The sequence below is a fragment of the Notechis scutatus genome, chromosome 2 (assembly GCF_049901735.1).
Source record: "Notechis scutatus isolate UNSWTSFEM ecotype Mainland chromosome 2, rNotScu1.2, whole genome shotgun sequence".
NCBI classification, from domain to species: Eukaryota; Metazoa; Chordata; class Lepidosauria; order Squamata; family Elapidae; genus Notechis; species Notechis scutatus.
The window spans coordinates 79,157,363-79,176,033 of record NC_142010.1 but is presented as its reverse complement, the minus strand read 5'-3'; the positions used below and the strand labels follow the sequence as shown (position 1 = coordinate 79,176,033).

General features: G+C 36.4%; 1 protein-coding gene across 15 annotated transcripts in view; it reads left to right on the top strand.

The window, feature by feature from the left end:
* MYOT (myotilin) overlaps positions 1-18,211 on the top strand; it is a 56,980-nt gene extending 38,769 nt beyond the window's left edge. For 9 of the 15 annotated variants that reach the window (XM_026686820.2, XM_087955262.1, XM_026686856.2 and 6 more), the window contains 8 exons: positions 2,328-2,484; positions 7,471-7,572; positions 10,661-10,707; positions 11,184-11,316; positions 12,742-12,949; positions 15,781-15,946; positions 17,042-17,175; positions 17,666-18,211. In XM_026686820.2, coding sequence (XP_026542605.1) covers positions 2,328-2,484; positions 7,471-7,572; positions 10,661-10,707; positions 11,184-11,316; positions 12,742-12,949; positions 15,781-15,946; positions 17,042-17,175; positions 17,666-17,841 — 1,123 coding nt within the window. In that variant the 3' untranslated portion in view covers positions 17,842-18,211. The remainder of the gene's footprint in view (positions 1-2,327; positions 2,485-7,470; positions 7,573-10,660; positions 10,708-11,183; positions 11,317-12,741; positions 12,950-15,780; positions 15,947-17,041; positions 17,176-17,665) is intronic. The other 6 variants (XM_087955265.1, XM_087955263.1, XM_087955269.1 and 3 more) reach the window with 2 other exon arrangements.
* Positions 18,212-18,671: the final 460 nt, after the last annotated feature.

Below are 18,671 nucleotides of genomic sequence, written 5' to 3'. Positions count from 1 at the left end.
AAATGTACGGAAGTTTCCAAAATTTTATATAAGTGGTGGCTGAAAAATAAAAGTAAAGGCAGAATTCCATCCTATTTAAACAAGTCCTGAAAATGAAATCTAATTCTGGAAAATTATGCACTAGTTGACATAATAAAAATTAAATTTATGAAGGATTTATTTCAAGAAAAGATTAACAGATTTGAGACAAATGATTATTTAATATTATTTCAGTTCATTTAATTATTATTGATTTATCCTATGTTTTTATCCTGGGATTTTATCCTGGGTATAATACATAGCTTTAGCACAATTCCGTCAAATAATTTAAGGATTCTTATTTGAAAGATTACACTATTTGCTGTGAGAGATTTTATGTGTCATTTGTGCAATGTACAAGATAAGTCAACCACGTTTTAGCTTAGTGTGTTGTGGAAATCCAGCCCATGTATTATGTAAATCCAAAAAATGGATTAGAGAAAAAAATGCTGCCACTACTTTGTTGGGTATGTTCATTTAATGCAGCCTTTTCAAATTAGCTTACAGTTGCTACTGTCAACTTTAGCCATTCTGGCTAGGATGAACTGTGATCAACACATCTGACAGAAACAGTTTCCAGTGCTGTTTAATAATTCAGTTTTAGTCTTTTCCTTAGAGCATTTCCTACTTTAGTTCTATTTATCTAGGCACTAAGCAACTGATCTGGAACAAATGGAATAGTTAGGTACAATCCAGCCCTGAATGGAAAATACATCTGATATCAGTGAAGGCTAGATCCTGTCTCTTCTACATTATACTTTTGCCACTGTATAATGAGTCTTACCCTAAAAAAATGAAATAATAAAAGGTGGTGCTTCTTTTTTAGAATTTATAAATCTTTAAAAAGCTTTCTTGAAAAAGAAGCTAGGTAACTATTTTATTGGTGTACAGTTTTTTGGAAATAAGTGACAGCTCCCTGATTTCTCATAGAACACAAAATATTCTGGTGTTACCCACCCACAAATCTTTATGCATACAAAGAAAGCAGAATCCTCATTCTGCATAAAAATCTCAAGGCATTAAGGTTCAAGAGAAAGAGAAAATGTTTCTTAGTATTAGCAGAATCGATAAAGTAAACTAGGGAACAGCAGCACCAGCTACATGCTTTTTAGAAAATTTGCATGCAGGGATTATAGATTTCTGAACTACCTACTTTAACATATTAAAAATTAAAGTTATTTTTCAAAAAAAGTTTCATTATACAATTATTAAACATTTACCTGTTAATTTGCATTCAACATTGTGACGCAAACATAAAAATATTTTCTAAATAAAAGTGTTACATTTCCATTATTTTTTTAAAAAATCATCTTGTGAGGAAAGAAATTCTAATTAATCTAGAAGGTGGAATCATGATCTTACATGGAATTAATCCCCAAGACAATAAGAGAGAGATAACTTGATACAGGAATTGATAATAAGTAAACAAGACATCTCAATAGATTTAACATTACAAAATAATAAACAAATATGGGATTGTATTATCAAGTTGCTGTTAATTTGTTAATAAATTTGCTTTTTCACACCTATACTTTAGGCATATAAAAACATTAATTGTTAAGAAATGAATTAAAATTGCTAGTTTCATTAAGGCTTAATAGGAATATAAAGTATGTAATGCTTAATTTTTGTATATAAACTAGAATAAATGATGGAGATTTGAGAGCACATTTCTCCCCTGATCTGCATTGTTTGAAAAGGTTAGAATGAAGTCGAGAGATTCTGCTTCTAGTACTAAACATCACTATTAAGCCATTCTGGGAGTAGTTCAGAGCAAAGTAAGCTTTGAAGGCAGTAGGCGGTAGCCCTCCTGACTTTAAATTTCTTCATCCACTCTCAGTAGAGCAGAGTTTAAGAGGGAAAGGAAACTTTTATTTTGTTATTTAACAGCAAGAATTACTTGCTGTTAAATAAATATCTGAGTTTGGGGTTTTTTTTTCCCCTTAAATGATTGTTCTTGGTCTTCAAAAGCAGAAAAATGTTTGAACATTAGTAATTTCTAACAAAATACCACACTAATTCTCATACTTGGTATTTTATAACCTCAGTTATAAAGATCCCACAAAACGTTTTTAGCTGGTCAGATGATTTTTACAGCTTAATAATTATGTTTCTCCTAGGGCCATTTTTTTTTAAAAAAATTGTATGATATGCAGCATATAGCGACTCCATACTCATGGCATTGATGGGTTTCTCCTTGCTCATCAGCTACAATATACACTTACAATAAGATTTATTTTCAATAGTTTGTCTTTTATACTCAGCTCTATTTAATAATTACAAGATCACCCTTCTTTTCCTTTAATTAGCAGTCATTCAAAGCCTATGTACAGTCCGCAAACTGATAGCCTTAAACAAGTACCAAAGGCTTCCGACAAAGAGATACAAGGAACAAAAGACGCCCTCATTCAAGACTTGGAAAGAAAACTGCGATGTAAAGATAACCTTCTGCATAACGGGAACCAAGTAAGACAATGTATAGAGAATACATATAAAAGGGAGGCTAGGAAACTACCGCTTAAGATGAATTACTCTGAATTTTTTTCCTTGCTTCTCTATACTGATTCATTAACCTAAACCCAATTCTGAAACATGCATTAACAAGACATCTATATGTTGATGTAGCTACTTACCCTGTTCAGTGCCCAGCAAGATGACCACTCTCAGAATTAATTGAACAGTATGTTTAATATTGTTCAATATACTGAATTCAGAATTGGGATAATTTCTGTCCTTCATAGACTATTGAGCTTTGGCAGTATTAGAACATAAGTTCTCATGCATGCACCTTGGCATGAATTATTTCTTGGATCGCCAATACTTACATCTTGATCAAATGCCACTTACGGATAATAGGTCTGGGATTTATATTTGGACATTATCCAAGGGGAAAAACTGATCCAAGAAATCAGTTCCAACTTATGATAAGAATGAATCCCTTTGATCAGCCAATTGTGAAAGAAATTAGGAGGACAATGAATTACAAATAATATAGGGGTAAAGCTGAAAAGCACCACCATGTATTGTATGCCCACCATTTTCTCTTTATTATTATTGTATTATTATTGTATTATGTGTTCTGACATCATTACCCTGTTTTCCAGGGAGGTCACCAAGGGAGGAAGTGGTAAGTGGGGTGGGGGAGCATATAATGTGACAGGAAATTGAATTAGATTCTAGAGTGGGAGAAAATGGTAGCAACTCTATGCTTTTTATATGTATAATTCATATTACTCTTATCCATCTAGTGCTATTGCATTCAGTCCATCTTTTATGTTTCATTATGAATGAAACTACAACAGATTTGTATTAAATTAAGGTTCCCTTTCATGTGTTGTCAAAACTAAATCTAGCCCAATTTTTTTTATATATGTGTAGATATTAGAAGTTAATGTAATGTTTTATTCATTCATTAGATAACAATTATCAGCTTAGGCAAGGCATTTTCCAACCTCTGTAGAATAGTGATTTGTTTTAGTACTATATTAAGCAAATGTTTGATTAACCATGGTTTATTTCATTGCAACAGGCTGGGTTCATTCAACATACTAATCCTTAAAGCAAAAACAGTAACTAGGATCATTTTACATATAGACCAAAATCAAGAGAAGTGTGTAGTAGAACCTTGCCCCATCCGAGCTGCTATGCAAAAATCATACCACTATCCCTCACTGCAGACCGAAGGAAAATACTTGCAGTATCAGTGTCCCATTCATATTCTATTTTCATGTTGTGTGCATTTTTTTGACCATATTGGAAAGAATTTATCAGTTCCCTAGGGAAAGGGGGGAGGCTGAAAATCTATTAAGCCCTTTGGATTTTTGAGATAAGCCTGAAGTCTGGGAAGTGGGGTAAACCAAGAACTGTCACAAATCAAGTTTTACTGTATGTTTAAATAGACTGCAGCTGAACTGAAAATAAATCGGTTTAGTTGCTGAATGTGGAAAACTGAAAAATCACCATATGAAAATACTCTTGGCACATAAAGTCACGTGTATTTGTGTGCTACCCTTTTAGCAACATGTCAATATTTTTAAACAACGAAAGGACCACCGTTAGTGTTTGCTTTAGTAAGGAGATCATATCAGTTTGCTTGTGAAATGAGATCCAAAATAGAGAAGTTCCTCAATATATACAAGAAGTTTATTATTGTTTCCGTGGGTGGAAGGCAGTTATCAATAAGACACCCATACTGTAAGATCTTTTTTCACAGAAAAAGATGCAGTAATACAGTATTCTTAATTATAGTGTGGCAATAAGTTCTACTGACTGAGGTGAGCATCCTGCATGTCACCGAGGTGTGATATCTTGGTAACAGTAGGGGACTGCAGTTTCTCTTCAGAGCAGAGAAATACATAATTTCTTTTGGTGACGTGGCTGGTATTGTGCTAAAAAGGAGAAGTTGAGGCAAAACAGAACTATTTAGTATCATTAATTAATACCTTAATGGCTTTGTCCTTGTCATGCTAACAATTATCATTTGTTGCCTACTTTTAGAAGAAATCTGGATGCCACAATTACTTGCTGCAGGGGAGGAGGGGCAAGAAAGGAGGAGTCCACTCCTGCTTTTTATTCATATTTTTTGATAAAATGTTTAAACCAGGAGATAAAAGCTAACACAAGCTGATAGAAAGTAAGAAAGGGAAAAAAAGAAAAAGAAATCAAAAAAGAAAAGGTGCAGTAATAGGAAAAAAGTTACAGAAAAATGGAAAAGAAAGGAAAGAAGTGTGAAGTACTACCTCCAGTATTCGCAGCATAGCAGTTATAAGTACAAATATATTTTAACCCCTCTAAGGTTTCATTATATTACTCTTCTTTCTGTCCTGTGTAATCAGCAAAACCATGTCACATCTTCAATTTTTTCATTTTTACACAAATGTCCTGAGACTTCTAGTCAGCAATAAATGTAGATAATGTCATTTCTCTAAGCCAGATAAATTAATTTATCCATTATCAGCAAAATCTGTCCACAACCATTCCTCCTTGTTGCTGTTGCAGGGGTGGGATTCTACCGGTTCGGCTCGGTTCTATAGAACCAGTTGTTACGGTTCCCAGTAGTTGAGAATTGGTAAATCGGGCCTCTGGCTGGCACCACCCCTCTCCTCCCGCTTCTCCACTCCCTGCCCTGTGCACATGCGCGACATGCCTGCAGCCTGTTTTTGCCCACCTGCCAGGCCACCATTGCTGCCTGCCTTTCGCTGTGGCACAGCGAAAAGCTTGCAAGTCCCCCTCCCTCGGGAAACGGCTCCTGTCTGCTCACAGGTAAGCCTGCAAGTTGCGCTAGCCCCTCTCCCACTGTCCCTGGGCCTCGCCCATCCTCCATGGGTCTCCCTGTAGCACCGCAGGCCTCGCCCTGCCCTCCACGGGCCTCCTCGTAGCTCCCCAGGCCTCTCCCTGCCCTCCCCAGGCCTCTCCCACCTTGCATCCGTGCTGGGCCTCCTCCTGCCTGGCCGCCTGCTTCTTGACATGAGGGCTGAGGTGGACACTGGGCCTGAGCCTGAGAGGGGCGATGGGAGGCTGGGAACTCCTGGAGCTGCTTCCCGCTGCTGGGCACCCTGGGCCCCGCCAAAAGGGCAGGTGGATGTTCCGGGGGCCAGGACTGCTCCTTTTTTGTTCTCCCACCTCCCGCTGCTCTGGAGCTCGCCGAATCAGTTCGTCTCAGACCAGGTGTGTGTGTGTCACGAGAAAGAGTTTGGTGTGTTTGTGTGTGTGTGAGAGGGGGGGGGAGGAAGGAAGGAAGGAAGAAAAGGGCAAGAAAGCAAGGAAGGAAGAACAAGAGAGAAAGAAAGAGCAAGGAAAAAAGAGGAAGGGAAAGGAAGGAAGGAAGGAAGGAAGAAAGAAAGAAAGAAAGAAAGAAAGAAAGAAAGAAAGAAAGAAAGAAAGAAAGAAAGAAAGAAAGAAAGAAAGAAAGAAAGAAAGAAAGGAAAGAAATAGGAAGGAAGAAAAAAATAGGAAGGAAGGAAGGGAGAAAGAGAGAAGGAAAGAAACTTCCAGCACCCACAAGAAATCCAGGCTTGGAGCAGTTTAAAGGAGCAGCTTGAAAACACATGGCTGTTAAGCTCCAAAAACTGCTTCTAGCCTGGATTCGTGGCTTGCAGCAACAGTTTGGAGCTTGTTAAGAAGGACCGCGCCCACTGGTGATCCGTGAGAAAATTTTGGTGATCTGCAGAGAAATGTCACCCCAGAGCAAATTAATCCAGGCTGTGCGGGAACACACGGCTGTGCTGCCCACTCACTCCTTACCTGGCAAACTTGCCTGCTAAGTTGCCATTTTTCCTTTTTTTCCCCGACCATCAGCTGTTCTGCTGTGCTGGGAAATTGAGACTAGCTAGAAAGCAGCAAGCCATTGGATTTCTGGCTTTCTAGCTAATCTTTAGATCTTCAGCTCTACTTTTAAGCAGAGCCAAACCTTCCTTAGGACTGAAGCAGTGCAGACTCAGATAGCCGATGGCAGAAACACAGATCTCTTAAGTGAATCTGTGATTCTGTGAGCAACTCAATTTGCTTGCCTGCTTTGGCGTAAAAAATGCTCTCTTTTTATAAAAAATTCATTATTTACATACATGGTGTGTTGTGAGTTAATTTTGTGAGTTTTCTTGCAAGTAAATTTTATGTGACAGACCCAGGTAGCCAATGGCAGAAACACAGATCTCTAAGTGAATCTGTGATTCTGTAAGCAACTCAATCTGCCTGTCTGTTTTGCTTGATTTTGGGTAAAAGTTGTTTTTTTTATAAAAAATTCAATATTTATATATTTATAATATTTACATACAAGCCATGCCCAGCCAGTCACATGACCACCAAGCCACACCCACAAATTAGGCCACACCCATAGAACCGGTTGTTAAGAAATTTGAATCCCACCCCTGTACTGTTGATCATATAGTTGTGGTGCTCCGTCACTGGAGGTTTTAAAAAAAGACTAGATAATCAATTGTCTGAAATGGTATAGGATCTCCTGCTTGAGCAGGGAGTTGGACTAGAAGACCTCGAAGGTCCCCTCCAGCTTTATTCTGATTGATTGAGTCGTGGTGGTAGAGCTAGCCTGGAAGCAGCTATGAAGCCTACTTCAAGAATTCTTTTTTCAAGGAGTTATCTATAATAGCAACATGGCATCAGTGGATCCTGTTAATTGGCTCACGAAACACAAAGCTCTCCTCTCAAATCACCCACAGGGCATCCGATAAAAACATCCTGTACACATTTTTCCTTGTTCTTCTTTTCCCATTGTGTTGCTTCATGAAGATTTAGCTTCTACTCAGAGAATTCCCATAGTAAAAATATGCTGTTTTCACATCTCACGTCTGAGAACAATAGTGATTAAAACAGCTTTTTGCCCTGCTCTTATCAAAGAAGAGTAATTCCTAGGTAATCTTAGAGTGAGCTGTTATACTGAATGGAAATTTAAGCGTTCTCTGATTTTCTTTAATGTTCATATTTCCTTTTCATAAGCGTTTAAGCTACGAAGAAAGAATGGCTCGCAGGTTACTTGGACCAGAGAATGCGGCATCTGTGTTTGTATCACAGAATGAACAAAATGCACAGGACACACAAGTAAGTCCTCCTTAATTTTTTCCCTATTCACCCAAAAGCTGAACTGAAATCCAAACTGTTCCCCATAATCATACGAAGGTAGCAGAAGTTTTCCTGAATGCAATACAACTTACAACCACAATGGAGCCCAAAATTTCCATTGCCAAGCAAGACAGTTGTTAAGTGAGTTGTGCCTCATTTTATGACCTTTTTGCCACAGTTGTTAAGAGAATCGTAGTGGTTCAGTGAACCTCGCTTTCCCCATTGATTTTACTTATAAGAAGCCGGCTGGGAAGGCTGCAGATGGTGATCACATGACCCCAGGACAGTGCAGCAGTCATAAATGTGTGCCAATTGCCAAGCACCCGAATTTTGATTATGCGATTGTGGGGATTCTGCAATGGTTGTGTGAAAAATGGTCATAACTTTTTTCATTGCTGTTGTAACTTCGAACAGTCGCTAAACGAATATTTGTAAGTTAGGACTACCTGTATTTGAAAGCTATTGAATATGGAATGAAAAGATAGTGGCTCATTTCACAGAGTGTGCTACATCATGGCTTGTTGAACAAGTCGTGGCCAAGTTCACCCATAATTCAATTTACACAGTTAACAAACCACAATGCCTAAATTCATATATTGTACTAAAGTGAAATGAAACAAAAACACATTAACCTAATGTATAAACTTAAATTGTAGCTCAGGCAAAACATGGATGGAGGTAGGATTTGTCTCCCAAGTTGTCTGAGGGATAGAAAGATAGGAGAAAGAAGCCATTATCTTTACTGATCCTGAACTGTTCTGTTACAGCTTATCGTTACTTATGCACGAAACTTTCCACGCATAAACTGTTCCATCCTTGGAACTGCTTTTTGCTGTGGTTTGTGCCCAAAACATGAAAATGTGAAATGTGTTTTGCTTAGACCATGAACTCAAATTGTTTATTCTGGATACATATGTTGTAGGGTTGGAAGAATTGAGAGGGAAGGCAAAGTTACCATGGTGGCTGAAGGAAAGTGAATACTTTCAAGTGCAGTGTATCTCCCTCCTCTTTCTCCCTCATCTCACCACATTTGTTGTCTCCACCTGCTCTAAGCTGCCACATGTCCATCACCCTTAGATTCAAGGACAGGCAGGCAGGTTGGAAATACTGGACTTGAATTTGGGGTCAGCAAAAGCTATAAGAAGATCAAATGGCCTGTATGCAGGCTATGGCGGAAGGAGGGAGGGAAGAAGCGTATTATAGCTTTGCCCTTTTTGTCCTCTTTGATGCTTTCAAGTCAATCTTGACTCCTGGCCATTACCGGGAAAAATCCCTGCAATTTTCTTGGCAAGATTTTGGAAGTGGATGGAGCTGAGTGACTGGCCCAAGGTCAACTAGCTGGCTGATTAGCCTAAGATGGGACTAGAATTCCTGGTCTCCTGGTTTCTAGCCTATTACACTAAACACTCTTTCTCTAATCAAATACGAATGAAACAATTGCTTTGATATTTTAATATTCAGAGTACTGCACAAAAAATAAAATATAATCATATAAATTATTGGTAGTATGTTTCATTATTGTTTAATTGTCCCTGTCTAGTTTCTTTAATTTTGTCCATGCTTAGACTATGCAAATCAAACACAGAACTTGGGGGATTTACAGAAACCTGCAAGTCTTCATAGTAACATGTTTTATTTTCACCATTATACAATTACTCAATTACCTTATTAGTACCCATTCAAATATGCAAATGTGGGTGAATAGGAAGAGAACAAAAAGGCATGGAGTCACAAAGTAGGGCTCAGGATGCTTAAAGCTAAGGTTGGGAGGAACCAAGCAGTCGCAGGGACTGGTGCATGTCCTATGGTACATAAATCAGAACAATGCTTTTTCATACAAATAGAGGGAGAAACTGGGAGGGGGGCATTCAAATTGCCCCATGAAATTGGAATGAGGTGGTTAGTTTTCAGATACATAGCATTTATCACATTAATTTATATAGCAAATACGAAGGCAGTGTAGTAGAAATTGATCAAAGGAGAACAAAATTCTGATTTAAAAAATTCTAGTGATTCCTTTCTCTATGTATTGCTTTTGCAACTTTTTTAGCCTCGGGATTATTTCATGTTGACTACTTAATAGTTGGTAGTAGTTATATATTTATTTACAAAGTTGAGATCATAGCTAATTGAAGAGCAAAGCATATGCTACAATTCATACAAAAGTCTTGATGAAATTAGTCTGGTGTATTTCGCCACTGCAAAAATCAGCATTCCAAAATACAGTCAGCAGATGTGTAAAATTTGTCACAGAGCTTATATCGTACTATGAAGGGTGGTGTGCACATTCCTAAAACTGCCTGAATTGCACTACCTACATTTAGCTGTTCTTGACATCACCAAAATGGTAAGAAAATTACTGTACCTAATACTTCGAATAATATTTCGAATAATAATAACTTGGTGAAAATATTTTAAGCTAAAAAGGTTTTTAAAAAATGTTATGTAGCCACTTCATGTTGTGTAAGATTTTGTCAAAGCTCAGGTAGCTATGATCTAATAAGGAAAATATTTTCCAATTTAAGATGTGTTAATTACTATTGGAACCCTTTTGTGAGCATGTACAACTCTGTGCTCTTGCCAATATTCTATTAAAATGACTCGACTGCTATTCCTGCACTCCTAAAGGACAGTATGTCCCTAGGTCTTATTTTAGTGACTTAATAGCCTCTCTTTTCTAACAAAGACTATGTGTTTCCCAAAATACTGTGCACTATAACAAAAAAAAATTCATTCTATAGGCACATATGTTTCTGAGAAGGACAAGAAGCCCACTGTTCTGTCTTAAGAATGGCTGGAAGTAGCCCACAAGTGCCACATGAGCCCTCTGAAACCCTCTTACCATAGTCACAAGAATAACAATTGAGGTTCTTTACTGTGTTAGTGTGAACGTGAAGTGCTGATACCAAAGATTGCAATTCTATATGCTGTTAAAAAAGTGCCCGTAATTACATTATTAGTTACCTGGCAAATTTAAGTAGTACCTGAAGACGTGAAGTTTATGACCCTTTTGCAGAATTCTGTTACCATAATGTAATGATCACTTATGTCTTTTTGTTTTCAACAGCAAAACTTGGAAAGTGTACGGCTGCAAGTTCCTCATCAGCATGTAAGGTACTGGCTGTTGGCATGTTTTATGAAACGACATTTTATCCAAGCAACGTTTTGTGTGAAACACTAGTTCTGCTCTACTAGGCTGAACAGTGAATGAATTACAAAAAAAGCTGAATGTATGGTTTGGCCGCTGTTAGATTATGCGGTTTCAGATGCAGGCATAACAGTTGTGATTCAGAGCATATGGATATTTAGAAGATGACAAATTCTTAGAATAAATTATATTCGGTTTGACTTATGGGAAAACTATTAAGGCACTGTAATACCATAAGCCTAGGAACTTCCATCTGTAAAATAAGCACACATTCTGAGAGTTTTCATAGCTGAGGCAAATCTAGAAATCTAATTTCATTCTGAGTAGGTGATAATTTAGCTGCCATGCAGTGGAACTAACTTTGCAGGCTGGGTGATTCAAGGTGTATGAGAAAAAAACTTATTTAGAAATCATTTTATTGCCTATTTCATTTGTAATGTAGGAATAGGCCATCTTCAAGGGGAGAAAAAAATGATCAAGGTGCAATTCAGGAGAAATTTTTTCAACCACGCTTCGTACAAGTGCCTGAAGATGTAACAGTTGAAGAAGGAAGATTCTGTAGGCTTGATTTTAAGGTAATAAATGCATTCTTTCAAATGTTTTTGAGAGACAATTAATACTGGATTTTTTAAAAAATATTTTTTTTGCTAAATTTTTGAGAATCCAGGACTCTCTTTCAAGCAGAATTAAAATAGCTGGGTCTTAAAAGGTCACGTTTGGAACATGAAGATCCTGTATTTTTCCCAGGCATCTGATACTAAGAAAGCAGATTAAGCTTCTCTCCATTCTCCCTGAAACTACATAATCTCTTTTTAAAGCTGTCTAAAACTATTGACCCTCAGATCTTCTGGTACCAGATTCCATGGGTTAATTATAGAATTTTAGTAAGAGCTATTTAGGATAATGGCCAAAAGCTTTCCCGAGCAGGTTAATCATCCATTGTCACAAGCATATTTTTTTTAGCTGTACAACGAATCAGAATATCGTCTGTTATGAGTAGAGTTTAGTTGTAATGTTGTGGTTAGTAGCCACAATAATGTTGTGGTTAGTGGCAGTGGTGTCCACTGCAATAATCACTGGCTTCATAATTAATGGTGGTTGTGACTGGATGAGTAGAGCCCTACCCTTTTTACATGCATGCAGTGTATGAAACAAAGATTAAAAAGATGTTTTGCAGGTGATCAAAAGGCTTTCATCCACTATTTTGAAGTTAGTGACTTTCATTGCATATGGCGCTTAGATTTGAGTAGTATTCTGCCAATATTCTTTTCCTTTATTTTTCTATATAGCCTTGTGTGCTAGTGGACAAGAAATTTGAAAGGATCTCCAGTCCATAGGCATTAGACTGGCAATTATAAAAGGGCAATTTTGTATGACAGAGATATTCTGGCCTAGTCTTGTATGCTTACACATTGTTCCTTTTGTCCCAATTTTAGGCCGTGCAGATAATTTCATATATGTAGTACTATATTTACATTTCACTATATTACACAATAGAGTATTTCTATTTATATACTATATAAAAAAACATTGTGTTTTTTTGCTGATTTGTCCATTTTTTACTTAAGCATTAGAAGTTCAAATCAGCAAAATTTTTAATTTTAAATAATTTTTAATTTTAAAGAATTTCAGTTACTTTGCCTAATTTCAGATATTTGGATTGAAACTTGTCCATTTAATTGTGTACTTCTTTTTTGTAGTCCTACCTTGCCTATGTGTTAAAGCTGCTTCATATATTACATTAGTGCAAATACAAAATAGATGTTTATAACACACAATTATGGTGTATGTTATGTTGGCACACCATGATCTTGTCCAGTTTCCAAAACATTGTAGTTTGCCATATATGTATGTTATATGCCATGTCCTAAATAGAAGTGTTTCCAATAGTGTAGAATTTATTTACTTACTTAAAATATAAATAAATAGTGGGATGCTTTCCATGTAGATTTGCCCTTGGACATTAAACTTTCCCTCAATTCCTCTCTTTCCCCTTGTAGGTCAGTGGGCTACCAATCCCAGATGTGGCATGGTACCTAAATGGAAGACTTATCCACCCAGATGATTTTCATAAAATGATAGTATCAGAAAAAGGCTTCCACTCATTCATTTTCGAAGTAGTTCGGGTCTATGATGCAGGAACATGGGAGTGTGTGGCTTATAACCGTGCTGGAGAAGCTTCCTTTTCAGTGAAAATAGATGTTATTGGTATGAGAAGGCTTTGTATGCTTGGAAATGGTTTTTCCTTCAACAGATGTGTCATATACTGTATAGATTATTATTATTATTATGCACAACTACGTGAAATTATAGCTGCCAGTTCTTTAGCTGGAGTTAATATTCATATGCATGGTTTTTCCCCAACAAGTGGTGCAGTGGCCTAGAGGTGGAGGTCTCGCCTCACAATCAGGAGCTGTGAGTTCGATCCTAGGTAGAGGCAGATATGTCTCTCTCTGGGCACGTTGAGAATATATTTGCTGAATATAACTCAGCACTGGTGACAGGGAAGGGCATCCAGCCAGTAAACACTCAGCTCCATTTGGTTGCCCAGACTCCACCCCGCAAGGGATTATGGGATTGTTAAAAGAAGATGATGACGATGATGATGGAGTTCTTCCCAATCTATCAGTGTAGTGTATGTGCAGTGTGGCCTTTTGTTATTTAGCAGATAGGATTTTTGTCAATGTGTAGATTTTTTAAGTGCCACCCAAGACTTTGGAAAGGCAACCAGTGTGCTAATCACTATACTGTTTTTTCTACTGTGTTTTTCCCCATTCCATGACATCTTTCAATTATATATGTCCTTGTTTATCAACCACAATTGATTTTATTTTCAATAATTTTATTGAGGATTATATTAAGCAAATACATTATAGTAAAACTGCAATATAGTACAGAAATACATTATTTCTACTTTTTATAACAATTAAAAAGCGCAGAGGAAAAAAATGACATTGTAAAAGAAACTAGCCCTTTCATTCCAAGCAAGAATAATCAACATTAAGCACTTATCACAGTCTCTTAAAATACAACCAAACACTTATTTATTCTATAACTGATCCCATTGACTATAAGTCCATCTTCAGTTCTCCTTATTAATCAGCAAAAATCCAATAAGGGTTATAAGAAATAACAAAGTATTTATTTCTCCATTTCCATTTAAACAAATAGCTCTTCAAATAGTCAATAAAATATAAGCAATAAAACATTACCAAAAGTAACCATCATCCAATCCCAATTTAAAAAAAATAGACATCACCATTATTTATATTATCAAAAATAACAAGATGCAAACCACTACATTACCACAAATAACTATTACCATCCAATCCCCATCAAACCATTAGGCACCATTAAACATAGCAATCCCTTATTTAACCGTGATCACAAAACACAATTTTGTATTTTTTTCTTTCAGGATTGTTCAATCCCACAAACAAAATTCTAGCACTTGTTTTGTTAGTCTCTTTGTCTCTGCTCTCGAAATTTTTGTCATCTATGTCAGAAGTCTTGTAATCCAGAGAGTACTTTCAATAAATCTTGAATAATACAATATAAGAAAATAATCTTCAACACTTTTTTGATTTATTACTTGAAAACTTTTTTTGTGTTTTGTTTTTAAATAATCACCCATTATTATGGAATTTTCATTTCTTGTGGGTTGTAATTTTTGATTCCATCTTAAAATCTATTTTAGTTTTATTTCAATAGGGCTTGTTTCTCTTCAATAACACCTTTTTAAATAACTCCAAAACCCTTTGCACTCAAACATTTCTTATATGCTAGCCATCTGTTGCCCTCTAGCGTTCAACCTTCAAAGTAATCTTATCAACTCAAAATATAAAGAGAATTTTGCCACGAGAGGATATTTTCAATTAGCTCCAGTCTTTATTTCAAATCTATCAGTCCTTAATCTATTTAGTACTTTATGAGATCAATACTACAGTCACCCTTTTGCAATATGTTACAAAACTTTAAACAAGAAACTTTATTTCTTTCTAAACTGATAGAACTTACCCAGCAAACTTGTGGTTTTGAAGATTTTTCAATATAACAATTTTTAAAAAAATAACACTGCAGAGTGATTAAAAAGACAATATTTGGTTGAGCCTTGAATACATGAAAAGACAACTCTGAGCTTGGTGGAATCCCAATCCCACAATTCCCAGCTGATTGTGAGACCACAAAAACATCAATTTCTTCTGTCTTCTCACCAAAAAAAAAAAAAAAACTGTCTGGAGTAAATAATGTGTGGATAATCTCTCCTCGGTCCAGATATTATTTTCGGCAGTCCATATCCAGCGTCCAATTGCCTTTATGGCCATAATGTCTGCTACAATCTACAGAACCACAGTTCATCATTCCTCACCAGAAGTGTCTCATTTAGCTACTCAATTGGGTCTGACAATTAGGTCATTAAGCAAAGCCCTTAGTAAGTGAAGCCACAAGTGTGTTTGATCTTAATTCTGCTTTACATATCTACGAAGTTCATACATGCAAGCAAGGAGTAGTCATAAAGTTACTTTTTTAATCATAATTGTGACTGTAAATGGTCACTAAACAAGGACTACCCATCTGATCTAATGTAGAGAAAGGAGGGCTATCTATAAGATATAAGTTCCAAAGGTGGAGAATCTAGCCCTGGTAATGTTGCTCCATCATCCATTTCAGCTGGATCTGCTAAAAATGGAAGATATCCAATGTCTGAAATATTCTCTATTCCTGCTCTATTCTTAGTGATTATGTAAGCATAATTGCAATGTGCGTTGCAACCATAGCCAACATTGACATAAATCTGATATGTGGTATACACTTTCCTGAGATAACTTGGAGCTGAGGCAACCATACGTAATGAGCCACTTATTCAACTTTAGAAGAGAGTCATTTTCAACCATGTTAATGTCAGTTAACTTACTGGTTGGTTGGTTTTTTTAACTGGTATTCGCTTTTACTATTTCATGAATACGTGTGGTTTTTTTTTTCCAATTTTGTTTCTTAAAACAATCTGACTCCTTGCGTTTCTTTATTAAAATCTCTAGCAAAAGAACATCGGAAAGCACCAGTTTTCATCTGTAAAGCACAAAGCACAAAAGTTTTTGAGGGGGATTCAGCTAGACTTGAGTGCCAGGTGTGTGCTATCCCACCACCACAAATATACTGGAAAAGAAATAATGAAATGGTACAGTTCAATACAGACAGAATCAGGTAAGGGCACTTCTGCTGGATTTGCTTTTTAGCTGATTAGAAGTAGATAAGTTTCCTGTGGCAGAGTCTAGTTAAAGGACTACAGATGTTACTGTTGTGTGCCATTCATTAGAGGAAAACTAATAAGCATTACCTTTTCCACTGCCTCAAACTGCCTTTCCATCCAGGACCCTACAATATAGTTGACATGTAAGATTCTGATTTTGCTTCTCTGTCAAGAATGAGGCAGTCAATGTTTAGAAAGCATAGCTTATTAAAATTAAGAACTTTTAAAATGAAAATTAGAACTAAGTTCCTCTATTTTATTGTTTTTTAAAGCATAACTGCCCAGTCATTTGGAGTCAGACAGCCTGTAAATTTAATGAAATAAATTAAAGTGTTGTCTGTTACATAAAGTTGTTACATGAAGAATATGTAGGAGTTATAGTAAAATGGGGAAATATTGTATATATATTTGTAAATACTGCTATAAGTTAAAAGTAGAAAAAACTATATAACATATAGAATAGTAATAATTATGTCAATATGAGTGAATACCGTTACCTGAACGCTGTAATGAGTGTAAATGTGGTGTTTTAGTTGAAATATGATTAATAAAATTACTTTGAAATGGAAAATAAATAAATAAAGTGATGTCTGTTAGCTCCTTACTGCCTATTTCATGTTTATTGGGAGTGGCAACAGCAGTAATAATAATAGTAGATTTTGCTACTGGTTCATCTTGCAAAAAGATATGGGGAAGCATACAGTATCTGCCTTGTGCACAGTAGTGAGGATAGAGAAAAGGAATTCATTCAGAGAGCTGAGTGCAGATCATGCAATTGCAGAATACTGGAAATTGCTGAATTTGGGATGAAGAAGGTGGATCTGCAACATGAGGTCTGATTTATATAACAGGACACTACAGAGCCCCAAAATTGGGCTATGAAACTTTCAAAACTGTTGAACAAGAATTTGATACGTATATCTAATATATGTGTGTGTGTGTATATATGTATATGTACATATGTATATATATACATATATATCTAATCAAGAGTAATGGTTTTTAGTCAGGTCCAGCTAAAGTAATTTTGTTTTTCTTCCATTTTGTAGCATGTTTCATGATGCTTCTGGCAAAGTTTGCTTGCTGATCCACGATGCAAATAAGAAAGATGCTGGTTGGTACACAGTATCTGCAGTCAATGAGGCAGGAGTGGCAACATGTCATGCCAGATTGGATGTGGCTAGTAAGTGTATTTTCTCTGGTGATTGAATGTACTTTCCTTACACCTAGGTTGATCCTTAGCAAATGCATCTGTTCAGCTATATATTCCCTAGCTAAATTACATGAACTATATTTCCATGTAGGAAGCACTGAAGCACTTCCATAGTGAAAGGATTGCCCGAGGGACGCTCCTTTCATGTCTGTGTTAATGAGACCACCAAAGTGGTACCTATTGTTGTACTTGCATTTGCACGCTTTCAAACTGCTGAGTTAGCAGGAGCTGGAGCAAATGACAGGAGCTCACCCTGTCACATAGCAGCACTTAGGCTTCGGACGCAGGTTTGCAAATTGCCAACCTAGTGTCCTAACCATCTGAGCCACTACACTCCTAACATCATGGTAAAACTCATTCAAACTGTGTGTATTAACATATGATCTTAGTGCTGTAGCCTCTTGTAGTTCCTTCCCTCTGCAAGACAATTTGAACTGTCTCTATTCATGTTCTTTTTCAGCACACACGTACAAGCCGCTTCCAAATCCAAAGCCGCTGAAGGTTCGACCAACTTTTAGCAAGTATTTGGCGCTTAATGGGAAAGGTGTCAATGTGAAGCAGGCTTTTTTTCCTGATGAAGGAGAATATCAGCGTATGGCAACACAGTCCGGACTCTTTGAGAGTGATGAACTTTAATAACAGAAAGAAAGAAAATATGTTTTGCCCCTGCAACAGACTAAAAAAAAAAACAGTGCATAGATTTAATTAAATGGCAGTAGCACTGTTTAGCAAACATGCATAATATATTTTTATTTATGACTTAACTCCTGCTATTCCTGTTGCTTTGAATTTGATCAATTTTTACTAATGTGTGTGCTGTTGCAGAAGGAAATAGCAAATGTTTGTACTTTTGAGTTTAAAGGCCAAGAAACTGGGCCTATTTCAAGCAAGAAAGTTTGAATGCATTTCAGTCACAAGATTTTTATTTCTACTGCTTCATTAATATCAATTCCAATGTAAACATTTCTGCTGATCAATTAATAAATATAAATTTGGGTGTTTTTAATGAAAGTTTTATGTTCAGAGAAAATACAGTAGCTTTAAATAGAATATTTGCAATAGGTTTCATTTGGATTAGATATAATAAACACAGTTCAATAGTGCTATGGACATAATGAAGATCCTTAAAAAACTGATTGGGTTTGGGTTACACCATTTTTTTAAAATCCACATGTTGTCTTTGAATAATTATAAAGTGAAGGTTCCTCTTTCAAAGGTACTGCATAGTTCCAGGATGCAAAATAGAATTTTATCATGATCCCAGAAGGTCTGTTAAGAATCTTGACAAGTCTGTGGTAGCATTATGGTCAAAAATGTGTTGTTGTTGTTTTTTAAATTAAGATCAAGATTTTTCTAGAGGCAATTTCTTCTACTTACTGGGGGTTTCATGAATTGGGCTTCCCCAGAGTTTCTCTACGCACAAGTGCTTTCGTTCCGCTCCAAAGAACCCATTAAATAACCAATGC